Raw genomic sequence first — 16,823 nt, 5'->3', positions numbered from 1 at the left:
TAGGAAAGCATTGAGGCTTGAAATGAAAAGTCTCCAGTTGCCTGCAGGTTAAAAAGCTGGGGATGCTGCTGGCATCCTCTGGCCTTTTCCTAAAGGCTATGCCACAATCTAAGTGACATCTCACGCTTTTAACAAGTTGAGAAGGAATTAATAAGGATCTCTCCAAAGCCTTCTATTGACCTTTATTCCAGAGAAGATTGCAGCAAAGCCACCTTCCCTCTCAGTGTTCTGGGACAGTGGAAGGACTTTGTCCCTTCAGTATTGGTGGAGCTTCAGTTTGATCAAAGTCGTGTGTCATATTAGCTGTAAGTGCTGATAATACCCGTGTTCTGCACAGACACAGTTCTCTTGTTTGCCCAAAATGTTTTGCTCAAAGCACTTCTTCCTGCTTATCAGCAGCAAAATTACAGGACTGGGCTTCTCAGGGAATGGTATTTGTCTTCTGTTTCATGCCTTAACAGTAAGTACATAAACTCCAAAGCCTTTCATTTAGATGGAGAGTGAGAGGTCTGTGAAACCACCCCCAGGAACTGAGAAGGCCTCTACAGTCCCCCATCTGTAAAACAGAGATGGAATTAATTAAGAACCTGGGTGCTTGCAGTGCAGAATGTTCATGTAGTGCTTTCAGCATGTCTGTGCTAAGCAGGAGTTTGTTGTCGCTGTTGTTACACAGTTTTTATCTCATCCTCAATTATTCCTAGGCTGTCTTATTCAAGGAGACAAGGTGGAGTCTGACAGCCCCAGGTCCTCTTGAAGTGTGCTGGCTTCTCCAGCTGGGCTTGTCAGCCAGCCAGCCACAGTTCTGCTCGGAGGCTCTGGATTTCTGAGGCAACGATGGGACAAAGCTGACAGTAAAACCAGCCTTATGTGTGCATTGCTACAGCTTAAGTAGCTGCCTCAAGGGAATACAGATTAAGAAGGAAAACACTTTTTAATTTGACCTGGATTTATATGCAGGTTGGAGTAAGACTTTTTTAAGCGATGTTTTGTCCCAGCTGTAGTTTAGGTGAGGCTCAGATAGATCCCTGCCTATTCTCTCTAACTGCATCAGCTGCTTCCAGCCACTTTCCTGACCTCTGTGGCAGGTTCTTGCCAGTCCTGCCCACATCTCTTGTAGCTTTCCCTTCTCCAGTTCAAATACTGAGTTTCCTTCATTGCCTGAAACTCTGTGCTCATGACCTTAGAGCAGTGTATATTTTTTAGAAAGTCTTTGTAATAGGACAGTGAGAGACTTAAGGGCCCTATTAGGGCCTAATGGAAGTCAGTGAGAAAGTATTGCTGCTCTTTGCAGTAGCAACAGGATCTTAGCTTAGATAAAGTGCAGTAATATGCATGCCCTGCTCTAAGAAGTTCTTCTCTTGAAGGTGTGGATTGTAGTGGATTGCCACACTGGGACACGTTTAACTTACCAGAAACACCACTGAAACCTGAAGGGGCTGATAAGCATGGGCAAGGCTCCAGTATGTCTGAAGCCAGGACTCAGAGGAATTCACATGGATGATGTGCCAGCTTGAAGCTTTCACCTCTCATCTGTTGACCAATGAATTCCAAGGAGGAAAAGAATTTTTCTCTTCTTCAGTAACAGATTGATAAAAGGTTCTTGCTGCCAAATCGTTCAGAAACTCTTCCATCTAAAGAAATCTCTGGCATTCCATGTCTAAAAACAGGCACCTCATTTAGAGCAACAGTTTGCCTGCAGAGAGTTTTTATTATTCTTCTTTGAGGTACTTCACTAGAGCTGTGATTTGTGAAGGGCCTGGCTTGTGTATGGAAAATTGCAGCAGATTCAAATTGCAGAATATTAAATATAATGCTTCAGTCCCTGATTTGAGATAGACATTTTGCCTGGCTGAGGACTGATAGCACAGAGACAAACAAGGGACGCTGCCAGATTGGTGAATATTGGGTGGGATCATTTGTCAGGAGATGTGATGAATCACTGTGGCGCAGCATTTCATTTTCAGAAAGATCATTTTCTGAAAAATTCAAATTAAAGGCAGAAGAGACAGCTGGGGGTGTTTTGGGAGTTTTCATTTAAATCAAACTTACAATTAGAATAAAGGCATATTGAAAAGTTCCTGGTATTCTAAAAATACTTTGAGGAAAGAAAAAAAAACAGAGGTTAGAAGAAAACAGGAGGACCTGGAAGAGCACTTGTCAGCTGTGCCCCACAAATAGGCCTTGAGTTTTTCTTACCTCACTCTAGTCAAAGCCAGTAGGAATCATATGTCTAGAGCTTCAAGCAGTGCTCCAATTAGGGGAAAAATATCCATCTTATAACCTTGTACACAGGTTATTTGAGCAGAGGTCAATGTGCTTTTAATAGGACTGCATGTAGAGCCTGAGCTCCTCACAGTGTGAACAAGAGCAGTGCTCCTGTTTAATTTTGTCTGGGCTGTCAGGAAGTCCAAGGCTGCGTCAACACTGATTAATTCATGCAAGGTAACACATTAATAACAAATGGAAATGGGGAGACACAGAGGGTGGGGGGCTTCCTGCTGGTACTTCAGCTGCAGACACAAGTGCCAGGAGGCCACAGGCCGATCCCTGCTCCCCCTTTCTCCTGGAGCCCAGTGGCCATCCACAGACTCTTGGGTGTACAACTGTTCTGTACAAGGTTATTCCTAGGGGATGATGAACACCTTTCTGACCCTAGTGTAAGCAAACAGAAGAGTGTGAATGCTTCAGGGAGTAGCTCTGTGACAAAGAGATTTAAAATCAGCTGCTCTTCAGAGAATAGCACACTGTTGTATGTACAGCACACTTGATTAGAAGGTCAGATGGAAACTTCAGTAAAAGAGAACTGTGTAAAATCCTACCTGTACCATCACTCAAATATAAAGTCCTCTCTGTGTGTATATGTGTAAAACTGGTATTTCCAGATGCCTTCCCTGTCAGTGGACTTGAAATGAAAAGGTAAAACAATCTAGCAGTACTGTTTCACAACATATGTTTGCCTCTTTCAAAGCTGTAGCTTGCATAGAGGTGAAAGAGAGAGAGAGAAGGAAATGAGACGCAGTGTGGGTTTCTAAAAAAACTTACATCGTCTTCCAAGCAAGATTCAAGCAAGCACTGTGTTTTCAAAACAACAAATAATGATGGGTCATACCATGTGCAGGACTTGATGTTGAGGCTTTCTGAAATAGCTGTGGGACAGCTGGTCCCATAGTGGCTGTTTTCTTGACGAATGCTCTGCAGGTTACACAGTTTCTGAAATACGGCAATCTGATGCCAGTTGTGTTCCCAGTATAAAGGCCTGGCACTTTCAAGTAAGTGGTTAATTGGATAAGGAAGAGAGGACTTGCTTTCATTTTACCTCAGCAAGTTGCTTGCTAGTGAGGCTTCTCCAGGTAGAAGGCAGATCAGGAAAGCTTGGTGACACAGTCCCTCAGTGACACAATCTCTTGAGGCCATGTTAAGGCATACCTGGACTAACAAAACTTTGCTCTTGATCTCTGTGAATGTTAATTTTAAGTTAATAAATTATCATTACGTTAGTATCAATCTCAAATAGGATGTCAAGATTGCAAAGCAAAATTTGAGTGAGGAAAGGCAAACTTTGCATTTTTCATCCTTTTGTTAACGTGGCATTTGCCCTTCAGATAAGAATCAGTGTTCTTCCCCTTGTTCCATATTAGTGCTGATATGAACCTAAGGCTGGTATGTAGCTCTCTCACTCTACAGGGCAGATACTCTCCAGTGAGATAAATTAATATTCAAAATAGACCTTTCTCTTTCATCTTCAAGGTAGGAGATTGCCTAGCTGGATTTCTGTCCTCACCTGCCCTCAGTTACCCTGTTCCTCTTCACTTCTGTCAGTTTCTGAATACGAATTAGATTTTCAACAATTAATTTACCTCACTGCCTCTGTAGGACATTAACTAAATTTCCAAGCCTGAGACTGGCATCACAACCATGCCCTTCCATCCTAATTGATGGCTCTGCTGGAGACCACAGCAGGTCCAGTTGAGACACAGGGAGCTTGAGGGTAAGTGCAGAGCTGAAACACAGTTCAATCTAATTCTTAAATGAATGCTAGGAATCCCCAACACATATAAGTTTATCGTTTATTGCCTGTAATTTTCTCAGCTAATTCCAAATTTAATGACAGCTTTCAGCTTTGGTGCTCTCTTCTAATTAACATACCAGTGACTCTGTATAATCTCTGTGTAAAGCCAAAAGCAGCTTACATGATAATTACAGGAGGATCACAGCACCTACTGTTCAAGGAAGGCATCTGTGAGAAAGGCCTCACATGGTAGTTAAGGTGCTGAGATTAAGTTGTGCTTAATTTTAACTTGTGCTGTTTCTTGTACTGCCTCAAAGCTCTTTTATTACTGGTTCAATATGATGCTGGTAAACTTTCAGGAGGGAAACAAAAGAATGGGACAGATCAAGCACGATCTTTTGTACACACAGCAGAGGCTTCCTGGACATGGTGAACTTGTGGGGTCATAGTTTTTTTGTAGAGTCATATTGTTGAGTAATCTTATATTTACTCCATAATAATTATGGTGTAATGGGTTGAAAATTCCTCTTTTCCACCGTGCAAGATGCTTTGTGTCCACGTTTTTGACAGCTGCTGATGAAAGCAATTCTGACTGCACAAAGCAGAAGGAAAGTCCTGGTGTATGGCAGAAGCAGAATACCTTTGCTGCCTCCGTTAACTGAAAATTAATATTGGTTACATTATTTTAGACACAAGCCCCCTCCCCAGTTGGAATGACAAGTGCCAGAGGGGCAATCACTGGGGAGTACACCACGTCTGTCTGTTTTCCAGTAAGCAAGCGTACACATTAGTGCCCTTGGTTACAATTAAAGATACTAAGCTAAAAGAAAACGCTGTATGTAGATGAATGTTTTCATAGATAGGCTTCATTTGTGAAAATGAGTGATTAAACTGTGTCCAGTCTCCCTGTAGTACTTTGGTGGTTAAGTGAGAAGGGAAAACATGTATTAGAGATCTCTGTGATGGGAAACATGAACATAAACTCAGAAGAGGAGCTCCTCATGTTATTTACAAAGTGTAGATACCTGTAATAGATACCAGCTCTACTGGATAAAGGCATTAAGAAGTGTTGGTTCACCTTTTATTAATATCAGAACAGGACCATTGTCCAACATCTCTCTGCTCTGTGCACTTTGATTCTGAAATGTGGTACTCAGCAATTCTTGAATTCTGTGCCTTTTGTTGTTTGTTTTAGATTGACAAGTATGCTCAGCGGGATCTGAAGAAAGGACTTCATTTGTATGGGACAGATGGAAATATTGGCCTCACTAATGCATGGAGCATCATTCAAACAGATGTAAGTCTGAGCTCTCTTTTTTACCACTTCCTCTTTACCTCCTGGGTTCTGTAACAGCACGTTCTGGGTGTGAACCTAATTAAACTTCCAATTCCCAAGCCGTTTTCAGCAACTAAACTCTCTGCTTTTTGTAACAAGCAGTAATTTTTATTTACTCTTCCTTTGACAGGAAATATCTTCTTTCTTTTAAAAGGTTATATTAAGTTGATGCCTCAATATCATGTAGTTCTGTGCGATGTGGAGGGTGAAGGAGCTGGTCAGACAGGAAACAAGCAGTACCTTCTCTTTAAAGTCAAAGGGGTGGCTTATGTTGGGATGAAGAGCAATAGCATAATAGCAAAGAACCTCTTCAACCACTTCTTCATTTCTGTCCTGTCTCCTTTCACTGCTATTATTGTTCCCACTAGTGCACCAAAATGGAAACAGACAATGGTGTTTGCAACCTCCTCCTACAGTCAGTACATTTTCCCCAGCAGAATTCAATCATCCTCCATCACAGGTGGACTGGGAATGTTTTTTGCTACATTGCCACTGCTGTTCCTTTGTCTTGATTCTCTGACAGCCCTCTGCCAGTGTTCATCTCCTGTGGACTGGTGAACACTGGCTTCCTGCTGTCCTTGTCTGAGGAAATACCGTCACTGACAGTTCAGGTTTATTAGCTCTGTACTTCTTGTTTCATGTTCAGTCCAGTCAGTTCTCCTGAGGGTCATCTTTCTGATTTCATGTTCTCTGATTCTTGAACAGAAAAGTGCTCCAACTTCTGTTTTAGGCAGAAGCACTTGCACTGCCCTGGCTTCACTCAAAAAGTCTTGCATAGCTTTCTCAATTTCTCTCCAGAGGTGCAAGTGTGGTACAGACAGGAGAGCTTTAGTCTTGCCTGATGTCTTAAAGGGATCAAAGACAGTAACCTCTCCCAGAAGTCTACTCGTATGGACAATACAAGGTAACAGGAGCAACATGCTGTTAAAAAGTGATCTGAGAAATTAAAAATTTGGGATCACTAACAGAACAAAATAACTGATTTGCCAAACTCCACATGCATCTTTGGGTCTGCAGGACATGTCTGTTTTGAGTGCAGTGGGTTGCCAGCAACACTCCTGTGTGCGAAAGACAAACAGCTCGGGTCCAGCAGACAAGCCAATTCCAGTCCTTCATCCTAAAAACTGCATATGAAAGGTTCTTTCAGTTACCTTTAAAAGGCCTCAGCATCTTGCAATATTGTTAATAGTTTCCTCTTCCAATACTTTTTCCGTTTTCCAATACATCAGATATGAAAAGGCATCAATTACTGACAAGAGAGATGCATTTTGTAGTGTTAGCCCGAGAGTAAGCCATGTGAAATACAAATAAAATTTTTAATATCGTTGCTAATACCCAACAGTATTAGTTTACTATTTTACAGTAACTTAATTATGTGTAGTAAAAATATAGTAAAAACTATTAAAATGTTTGCAGTAAGTATTAATCTGCTTTCAGTGACACCCCAAGAACTGTTAAAAGCATATAGCAAAGGTGGGGGGAAAACAGTGTTTGGAGGAATCATGGGATATAAACACCATACTTCTGCTCCCCTTTGTGTAAAATAGATGTAACAATATACGCAATGTCTAGTCCACATAGTCACATTTTTTCAAGATCTTCACAAGCTGATTGGATTCAGAAAAGATGTAAAAGAATAATAAGAATTTTGGAAAGTGGCATTATGGTGAGAAATTTTAGATACCTTATGTAAACAGGCAAAGATGAAGTAGTGATGTGATTGCAGTCCTTAAAGAGAGAGCAAGAAGGAAAAAGCGTTTTGAGAGAAAAGGGCTCTGTAATTGATCCAAAAGCTAAAAACTCAAGTTAGACACACGTGGTGGTAGGATGCCACTGTACAGCAGGACAGTAGATTCTTTTACTCTGAAGAACAAGACCTGGCTTTTTGCTTGAAGGAAATGGTCACGTTCAGTGGCCAGCTGGGGTTTGAGGCAGAACTCAATAGTCTTGTGGTTTGTGCAATGCTGCAGATCATGGTCAATTGTCCTGATAATTCCTTTGATCTTGAAACCCATTATAGTTTAAAGAGTGTCTTACAAGTTTCAGATGACACTCATGTCAGCTAACTCTCAGGAGCTCAGAAGGTGACGAGAAAATGCCATCCCACGGGCTGTGTGCAGCCAGGGGACATCACTTGCTCCTCATGGCCACTGTGAAATTAGCCCATGCCACCTTGGCAGTACCACAGTATCAAAGTCACTGTGCTCCCCATGCTGGGCACTGAGGAGAACAGCAAAGAGCTCCCACAGATCCATTTTTGCCACTCTGCACAATGGGTTTTCACATGTATCTTTCAAAACTATGTGGGTATAGACTATTGCAGAGGTGCAGCAAAGACAATCCCATTATGGCTAATTATGTAAAACACTTTGCAGTTGAATAGAGGTATCTAAATGGCAACTTGGGGAGTTTTGTGTAATAATCATTATCTCTTACATCCCTAATCAGTAGAGTGTAATCACTGATTGGAGGATTAGGGCAATACAAGGGATTTTCTCAAAGGAAAGTCCCAGCCCAGGCTTGCTGTTTGCATTGTGTCTCCTAAGGCTCTCAACAAAACCCACAGTAGAGCAACCATGTTGTCACACAGGACAGTGTCTTTCCTAATGGGAGACATCAGTCATTGGTTGAGCCATGGGCTGTGTCCGTACATGAATGGAAAACAGCAGCCTCACAAAAAAAATGTGCTGTGTAAGAAACATGACAGAACTCATAGTGAGCCCTTCTCGCTTGTCCCCTCTGCATTTGCACTCCTTTCTTTGCTAAAGTATTTTTCAGAGCTTGAGCAGTGGTTAAAGCAGTAGCTCAGACACTCTGGCACAGATCTTCATTTCTCCCAAGATTTACTTAGCTAGAGACCATCCCCATCCTGCATTCACTAGGTACTACTGTGTACGGCAGCTTTGGCTTAAAGGAGGAGGAAAACGTTTGTTCAAGAAACAGAACCACATTTAGATGTCATTTGACTTCTGTGGGACTGGCCAGTCAGAAATGAGAGGGGCGTTTTGACTGGGAGTGTGGAAGCCTAGTGCACACAGTGACTTGTGAGTGGTGATAATTTATAATTTCTTTGTCTAAGTGTGAAAGGCCTGAGCACCTTTTGAGGAAGGTTTTCTTCTGTGAAGCCTTTGTGCCTTGAAAAATGGTTTTCCTCTTTTTAACAGAAGTATACAATTTTGAGAAACTGTAAAAAAGGGAAAAACAGGGCCTCTCTTTTAAGAGGAAGTTGCAATTTTGGCTGATGCCTGAGCTGTTCGTGTTACTGATAAAGGAGTTGAGTTAAGCTGCACACCTGCAAAGCGTATGAGAGGAAAGGCAGTGGACTCATTTTGCAGTCCTATTAAGCCTCTAGGTCAGGGAGCTGTTTCAAATCAGAACATTCTATTGATTTCTTTTTAATACCTTCAGCTAACCAAACTCACAGCCTTTCTCAATAGCGTTTCAAACCTTAAAAGGATCAGAAACACAAGCAGATGAATTCTGCATGTTGTGACCGAAGACTACGAAAGCTTACAAAGTGATTTTTAAACATGACTAAAATTCTAATAGTTCAGGAGGTAAGTTACCCTGAACTGCATTACACTCCTTACCCACCAGGACTGGTTAAAGTCACAGGTGGAGATCATTAGAAAATGAGAAACAGGCATTAATTTTTAAAATGTTGCTTCATCCCCGGCATCTTTGTGATGAATATTTGAGCACTTCTTTTAACTAACCAGGCAGTAATTCGAGAGGCATGCAGAAAACCTATTAGCTTCACTGAAGTGAGCAAATTCAGCTCCCTTTAGCTGCTGTGTAATGCCTTTTCATATCTATTTAGACCACGTAACTGAGAAGAAATTTGACCCATCTCCCTCTGCCCAGTCATTGATTCTGTTAGATCTAGCCATACTTTAGAATTACTGCTGAAGTAATCCAAACCACCCATTAAAGATGAATTTTAGAACAAAACTATGTTACTCACCACTTTTCACAGTGATGGAGGAAAAAGGTGTATAGAAGATCCCCTACTCTGTCTCTAGTTCTTTGCCACATTCACAAAACCAGAAATCAAGGCATTGCTAAAAACTGTCTGTAACAAGGATTGAATATCTGTTTATTTTCACAAACCCTATCCCAGCCTGACTGACTTTGCAGGAATTTGGCAAAGAAGATAAGGCCCACTTAGCCTTCCGTATTGGGATTACCTCTAAAATGCATAGAAGTGTCCAACTCCTTCCCATTTTTGTTGCACTGAGATAGAAACTTCTTAAATGCATTACTCCCTTCTAAAGTGTGTTAGTCTGGGTACCCCAAAATAAGCACTCTTAGTTTTTGATACTTCTAAAAAACTTAAGTGTATTGTTCCCTGTTGAAAGTAGGAACGGAACGAAGCATAATGCAACTTGTCTAATTCTGTCACTTAACTAGTGAAGGGAACAAGACAGGACTGTAAATATGACCAAAAAATGAATGTGAATGTAGAATGAGGTCTCCAATTGTTTCATGCCTGGCATTGGCAGAACATCAGCCTTTGTGGTAGAACTGGCTACAAACAAATTAACTGCTGGTGACAGAAATTATCTTTAAGTGCCCTGAACTTTCTCCATCCACCAGGTGTAGGCCTGTCTCCAACTATCCCTGCTTAGAAACCTTGCAAATTTTTGAGAGAACATTGCTCTCAAATCTAAGAGGACTCTAAAAAAGTCCTCAATATTCTCCTTTCTTCTAATGGTCCCTCATGTCCCTCAACAGTTTGGCTGCTTACTGTTCAGTTGCATGAACCTGGGATAAATCAGTTGCTTGTCACATGATCCAGAATCACTCCTACAGTCTTTCTTTTCTGCTTGGACATCCCGTAATGAAGTCTCTGAGTTTACTTAGCTTTCAGCTTATCTGGACTTATCTGGCTTCTAGCTGGACCCCTTTGCTGAATCTGAGCTGGTGACCCATTCAATCCCATTGCTGCTCATTTCCTTGTTCCTGCGTCTCTGACTTACTGCTATGGATCAGTGCCCCTGCTCCCTAGAGATGCCAGTTACTGGACTTGGCCTTCCCTGAGCAGAACTCGCTCACTTGCTTCTGCACTCTCAGGTCTCTGTGGTGTTAGAACTCTTCTGTATTCATGACCTCTCCTTTAGGGCTATGGATCGTCCACTGCTTAATCCCATTGCTCCTCCTTCGTCTTCCAAAGATATTTCTTCTAGTTATAGTTACAGACATTATTTCTTCCAGTCCCAAGACTATTGATCCTGTGCTATGTCCTTCTTTTATACCTTGACCTTCTCTTAGCCCATTCTCCCATTGCTGTGTCTGCCGTGCTCTTGTACAGAGAATCTGTGTGGGCAGGCAGTTTGTGTCCAACTGCAGCTTGTCTTCCCAACTGCATCCCTTCCTATTCTCACCTGGTGCTTTACCAGGAATTTTTACTCTTTGGAGTCCCAATCCTCGCTCATGGCCCAGCCACCTCCTGCGTCACAGGCTCCATAGGAGCAGCTGTCCTCAACCTGTTAGTGAGCACTTGACTACAAAACCCATGCTTCATCTTCATCTCCTTAGTCTGTCAGACTGACACCTTCAGCCATGCATTATTATGGGGAGAAGGAGTCTAGTCCTGATTTATGCAAACTTGTGTCACTTGGGTTTGGCCAGAACATCACTCAAATGTCTCAGCCCTTACCGCTGCACTCTCTACATCACAGATGAGCCACATTTTTAAGGCTTGCTGTTTACAAGCTGTCACTTCTCACTGTCTGTCAAAGAGCTGCCTCCTGACTCTAATGATGACAGCCTGCAAGACCTTCTTCTTGTTAGATTTCCAAATAAACCAGTCTTTCTCAAATGCATGCCATGTGTTCCAGGCTGCTCCTACCCGCTTTTGGGACCTGTTACACATGGACCTCCTGTTTTCTGTGCAGGAACAGAGAGTAAAAAAAGAAAGGCACAAACTTTTTTTCCAACTTCACGTCAGTTTGTAGAAAATGAAACTTGTAAACTTACAAATCAAACAGTTGCAAGTAGAGGGTTGAGTTCTGCCACAGACCAAATCAAAATTTGGAGCAGAAACTTGGGGGGATAGATGTTAGTCCAGTAAAGTTTTCTGACTTTTCCTTGGCAGAAGAAAAACTCTGCTGTGGGGACTGAAACATCTCTTTCAAGGAGTACTTTCTGAGTGCTTGAAGCATCATATGAATCATGAGGCAACGTGTGACACCTCTGCCCTCTATGGGTCTGGAGTGGCACATTTTGTGTGTGCAACAAGACCTGAACACTCCAACTCTACCTACAGCCTGAACTCTACAACTATTCTATAGCAAAGGAGAACTCCCCCTCTAGCCAGTGTAAACGTCAGGATCTCAGTTAGGTCTTTGGCCCTGGTGATGCAGATGTCTGCACGATTATGAGTCTGTCAGAAACAAGAGGAGTGATCTCTGTAGCGATGCAAAAAATACTCTTCAGGCTTATATAAAATCACATTTTAAAAAATAAGATCTTGGCAAGTCATTCTGGGACTATGTAGGTGTCTGGCACAGCCCTGAAAAAATGTGAGGTACTGTGAATAGCAGAGAGCAGTTGTGCCGCCCAGTGTTGTCTTGTTTTACTCATTGGTGCTGAAGTGTCTAAATACCAACAAATTCAACTTCCGAGTCTGCATAGGGGCGACAGATGGTGTATACATCTATATGGTAATGAGTCCTAGCTTACTTGCTATCACAGGAATATACCAGTTCCCAAGGGGAAGATGGCCACAGAGCTATTCCCCATACCACGGTGTGTTTCCTTTACCTTTCATCCCACTACCAAAGTCAAACAGACCTTCTGATTTAGCAGTGTTGTGAGCTCTACACACACTGTGTCGTTGTAGGCAGACAGTTAAGGCACCACTATTAGAGCAGCATCAGATGATGACATTAAAGAAGTGCACCACAGAGAGAAGAGGAGGAAATACATCTTTTGTTGACTGGCAAAGACTTTCAAAGGTGATTAGTAATTAACAGCTTAGTGAGAAATTTGCCTTGTTTACTTCAATCATGATCCCAGAAGTAGTGTGCCGTAGAGATCCCAGTATCTTCATTTCTTGGGTGCTGTACCCATATCTTTTTTCCTGACAAGCTGCAAACAACTGTTATAATTCTGCTCAGTCAATAACTCAATCTCAGTACTTGTCTGAGGTTGTCCAGTTCCAGCTCCTGCAGTATCCTCCCACTGCAAATAGGTGCCTTTGCTTCTTGCATCAACATTAGCTGAGTACAAGGCCATATTTAAACATAATAAAAGAGTGGAGAAAAGGGTCTGGTTGGGTAAAGCTGAGGAAGTACTGTATTTCTTTAAAAATTCAGGCCTCTGCTGGTATAATCAAAATGCACTGAGTGTCAAGCTCCAGGAGGCAAAGTCAGAACAGGCAGAAATCAGTGATGGATCACACTTACGGTATCACCTAGGTTCATCTTTTTCCAGTTCAGATGCTGTGGAGTCTCCAACTACACAGACTGGTTCGAAGTGTACAACACAACCCGGGTGCCAGACTCCTGCTGCTTAGAATTCAGTGAGAATTGTGGGCTCCATTCCCCAGGGACCTGGTGGAAAGCGGTGAGTAGCTCTGTAGCACACAGCAGCAACTGCCTTGCAGCCCTGGGGCAGGCAGGTAGTCATTTGCAGGGCATTCATCGATCCTAATTCACCTTTCATCAGGTGCTTTCAGAAGGCTCCTGTTGAGCTGTGGTCTTTGACCTCCAATGAGACCCCCTATTTAGTTATTTTTATGAGCTGGTTTGTTCTCAGTAGGCTCTAAGCTGTTGTTTCACATTGCAGATAGGTCCGTTCCAACACTGATCTGCAGCACAGACTAGTGACATCTAGCTAGGAAATGACAGGAATGTCGTTTTTAGTGTCCCACCTACTGGAGTCAGGTAGCAATAAAGGCAAATGGTTCATGAACACACAGAGGCTCTGGAGCAGCAGCTGTAGCTTATCACTGCCTGAGGCAAGAGGACTATGTGAGCCTGGAGCACTTGTCCCACCAGGAACTCTCATTCAGGGCTTCTGCTGCACAGGAGCAGAGTGGGAACTGTTCCACTGAGTTGCCAGTTGCATTTTTTTTCATTGAGTTTCTGCACTTGCCTGTAATCAAATTCAAAACTCCATGGGATAATTTCCCTACAATGGCCTCAGCAAGATCCTTCCGGAACAGATAGTCAGAGCCTAAATACATCTCTGAAATTAGCTCAGCAATTCTTTGTGCTAATTACAGGTAGTGCAATTACACACAAGGGGTGTGGAGTGAGGCCACCTGATGAAGTGGAATTATAACTAAGTTTTGCTGCTTCTAATGGTTTGTGAAGACAATGAGTAAAAAGCTCTCTTGACCTTCTAGTGAGATTTCATATGCATGGATTGGCACTCACAGAGGCTGAGTTCACATCAAACACAGCTTCCTTACACTTGTTGAGTAGCTCCAGGTCATTTTTTAAAATAAAGGACTGGAAAGTTCTTCTTCTATTTTATTTGGGATAGCAAGAAAATGAGTGCAGGTTAACAACCTGGCTTCTCGTGGGCATTAATAGTTTTTCCCTTAAATGTATATAAAGCCACTAACTGAAGGCTGAATGATTCTTGGATATGAACATTTACAAGACAGGGGGGCACTGTTTTTGCACAAGGTTGTTTTACAAACATCATTATTATTTAAAGAAAGGTTTCACTTGGGCCCATTCCACCCTCCCTAAAACTGGACCAGTAAAACAGGGCTACAGCTACTGTAGAATTTAAAGCAGGAAGAAAATAATGGAGGAGTGCCCATACTGCAATTTGAAATGATGGAAAATGGCATGAAATGGGCCCGTGTGCAGCAGGAGCAGCTACTGAGCCACTCACATTGGGACTTGGGTATCATGTGTATGTGTGTATTATAAGAAGTGTTTATGTCCCTGAAATGTGGAGAAAATGAAAGTCTCATTCTAAGGTTCTAACTGCTTCTGGTTGGATTTTAGAGGGAAAAGTGGACCCAAACCCAGTGTTTGTTTATTTGTTGTAGTTTAACCACTGTTGGCAACTAAGCCCCACACAGCTGCCTGCTCACTTTCCCACCAGTGGGATCAAAGGGAGAAGCAGAAGAGTAAAAGTGAGAAAAGAATGGGTTGAGATACAGTTCAATAGGGAAAGCAAAAACCATGCTCTGTGTAACCTCTGCTCAACAATAATAAAAACATCTCCAGATTATCAACACTGTGTTCAGCACAAATCCAAAGCCCAGCCCCATACCCACCACTGTGAAGAAAATTAACTCTACCCCAGCCAAAACCAGCACAGTATTTTTAGGCCCAATTTATATGGAGTGATGCTCATGCAGCATTTTGAAGGTGAACTTTTTTGTGTCACTAAGATTAGTACTCCATGTTCAAGCTTGAACCCAAAAATACATTGTAGTTGCTCCAGCACTGAAATGATAAACCAGGCTACCTAGCAGCTAGGTCAGATCTGTGTTTTCTCTGGATGTATATTCCTTGAAGAGTAGAGCTGTGTATTTATGGCTAATACAATATTCTTGTTTTGTTTTTATTTTAGCCTTGTTATGAAACTGTGAAAATATGGCTCCAGGAAAACCTACTGGCAGTGGGAATCTTTGGATTGTGCACAGCTATGGTGCAGGTACAGTTTAATAGCAATTTTCCAATCCTAACTAAGTAACCATAGATTCAGATATATGCTGCTTAAGCAGGTTTTAATAATTGTGCATGATGGTAGAGGAAAATTCTGCAAGATTTAAGTACTTTGTGTTTTACTTTAGTTAAAATACTGTGTACAAGGCACAGAACTAGAATACTGCACAGTGTTTTATGATGCACTGCAAAGAGCTGGCACTTTATCAAGTGGTTTATCTAAGGCTGAAACTGGACTTGGAGGGAAGACTGGACTCCAGACACCTAGTCAGGGTAGGATGAACTGCCTTTAGGGTACCTGTATTTTCCAGTTAGTCTCCAGAGAGGACTTAGGCTAAATATCCAACTTCAGTATAGTCTAAACCCATAGCCCAGGGTAAGTTACAAATCAGGATGTGGTCCCCATTAGTCAACCTTGCCAATAAACCCATGCTCCTTTGCTGTTAATGGCAGGGAAACTCAGAAGGTAAGATTGGCATAGATTTGCCTATCAGATTTTTGAGTTGCAATTCTTTCCAAGTGTGGCTTTGGTCAGAGAAGAATCTGTTGTCCATCATTTTGTGTCTTATGTGCCTGTGCCTTTAATCCAGCCTGCTGTGGTTGTGCCATAATGGCACAACATGAGGATACACAGGTGAAAGCTGTGCTGGAGCTCAGGCTGGTTCAAAGTGCCTTTCCTAAATGCAGTGAAGATCTAGCTTTAGTTTGCAGCTCCCCCTCTCTCCCACTCAACATGCAAGCACAAAGGGTGGTGTTGCTGAGCTAATTAACACCATAACTGCAGATTAACCCATGGTTGTTTGGTTTGGTTTGGTTGGGGTTTTTTAAAATTTTGTCTGGTATGCCACTAGCAACAGCAAGAGAGAGCCTGGGATCAGCATTCTGCTCACATTCCCACTGATGACAGATGAGGCAGAGTGGCACATATCTTACTCTCTTTTATGTCATGTGTTGGCTACAATTTATTAATGTAAATGCCTGATGCCTCACAGGCCCAAATTCAGTAGAGTTTTGGGGTTTGTTCCAGTATAGTAAGCAGACATGCTTAGGGAAAAAAGCACAAGATCATATGGCAGACAGACAATTTATGACTGTTGTTAATAGATTACTATAATTTTAAAAAATACCAAATCAGCTTTTGAGCATCCATTCAGCATTTAGGGTATCTTTAAAGGATACACTAAAACCCCCCAGCAGCCCATGTCAGAGTCCTTTTCATAAATAGCCTAAATCAGTTCTAAGACAATACTGTCTTTCTGACAGAAAGACATCACTAGTTTGCATGGGAGAAAACACTCCAGACAATTTAAAAATGCAAATTCATATTCCCAGTAGATGCTGTGCAATGCAGGGAAAACACCTCAGAACACAGCAGAATTTCAGTCTGTCTTCCAGCTGCCTGGTGTGATTGAATCTACTGATGACAAAAGTTTCTGTGCACTGTCACCTAAAATGAGCTGGGCTCCCTCTGTTGCTGCTGTTTCAGTGTTGTTCTGGCCCCAAGCATGTGACAGTTTTTCATGTTAAGAATCTTACGGAATTGTACAGTGACATCATTTGAAGGACATACAGCACATGTGACAGAAGCATCTTCCTCAGTCATGCATGCTTCAAATTATAAACCAAATTCAGCCACCACTGTTTTGTTATGTAGCTGTCCCCGAGGGTGCTGCTTTGCCAGGAAGCAGAAGGCATTGTTCAGAGATACTTCCAAAAGGCCAGTGCTTGCTATAAACAGCACACCAAAACCTAATAATCTGATTTCAGTGTGGAAGAGTGAGACTTGAGGAAGATTAACAACTTTATAACCATTCTTTTCTTCATAAATATAATTGTTTGT

The 16,823-nt window shown here is 42.1% G+C and overlaps 1 protein-coding gene across 13 annotated transcripts in view; it reads left to right on the top strand.

The window, feature by feature from the left end:
• The window catches only part of TSPAN4 (tetraspanin 4), a 420,840-nt gene that overhangs the window by 402,138 nt on the left and 1,879 nt on the right, over nucleotides 1-16,823 (top strand). For 12 of the 13 annotated variants that reach the window (XM_069017019.1, XM_069017011.1, XM_069017010.1 and 9 more), the window contains 3 exons: nucleotides 5,205-5,306; nucleotides 12,783-12,914; nucleotides 14,889-14,972. In XM_069017019.1, coding sequence (XP_068873120.1) covers nucleotides 5,205-5,306; nucleotides 12,783-12,914; nucleotides 14,889-14,972 — 318 coding nt within the window. Of the gene's footprint in view, nucleotides 1-3,873; nucleotides 3,969-5,204; nucleotides 5,307-12,782; nucleotides 12,915-14,888; nucleotides 14,973-16,823 lie in introns of those variants that run through there. The other variant, XM_069017016.1, reaches the window with a different exon arrangement.

This window comes from Aphelocoma coerulescens, chromosome 5 (assembly GCF_041296385.1).
Source record: "Aphelocoma coerulescens isolate FSJ_1873_10779 chromosome 5, UR_Acoe_1.0, whole genome shotgun sequence".
NCBI lineage: Eukaryota > Metazoa > Chordata > Aves > Passeriformes > Corvidae > Aphelocoma > Aphelocoma coerulescens.
This window is presented reverse-complemented; position numbering and strand designations above follow the sequence as displayed.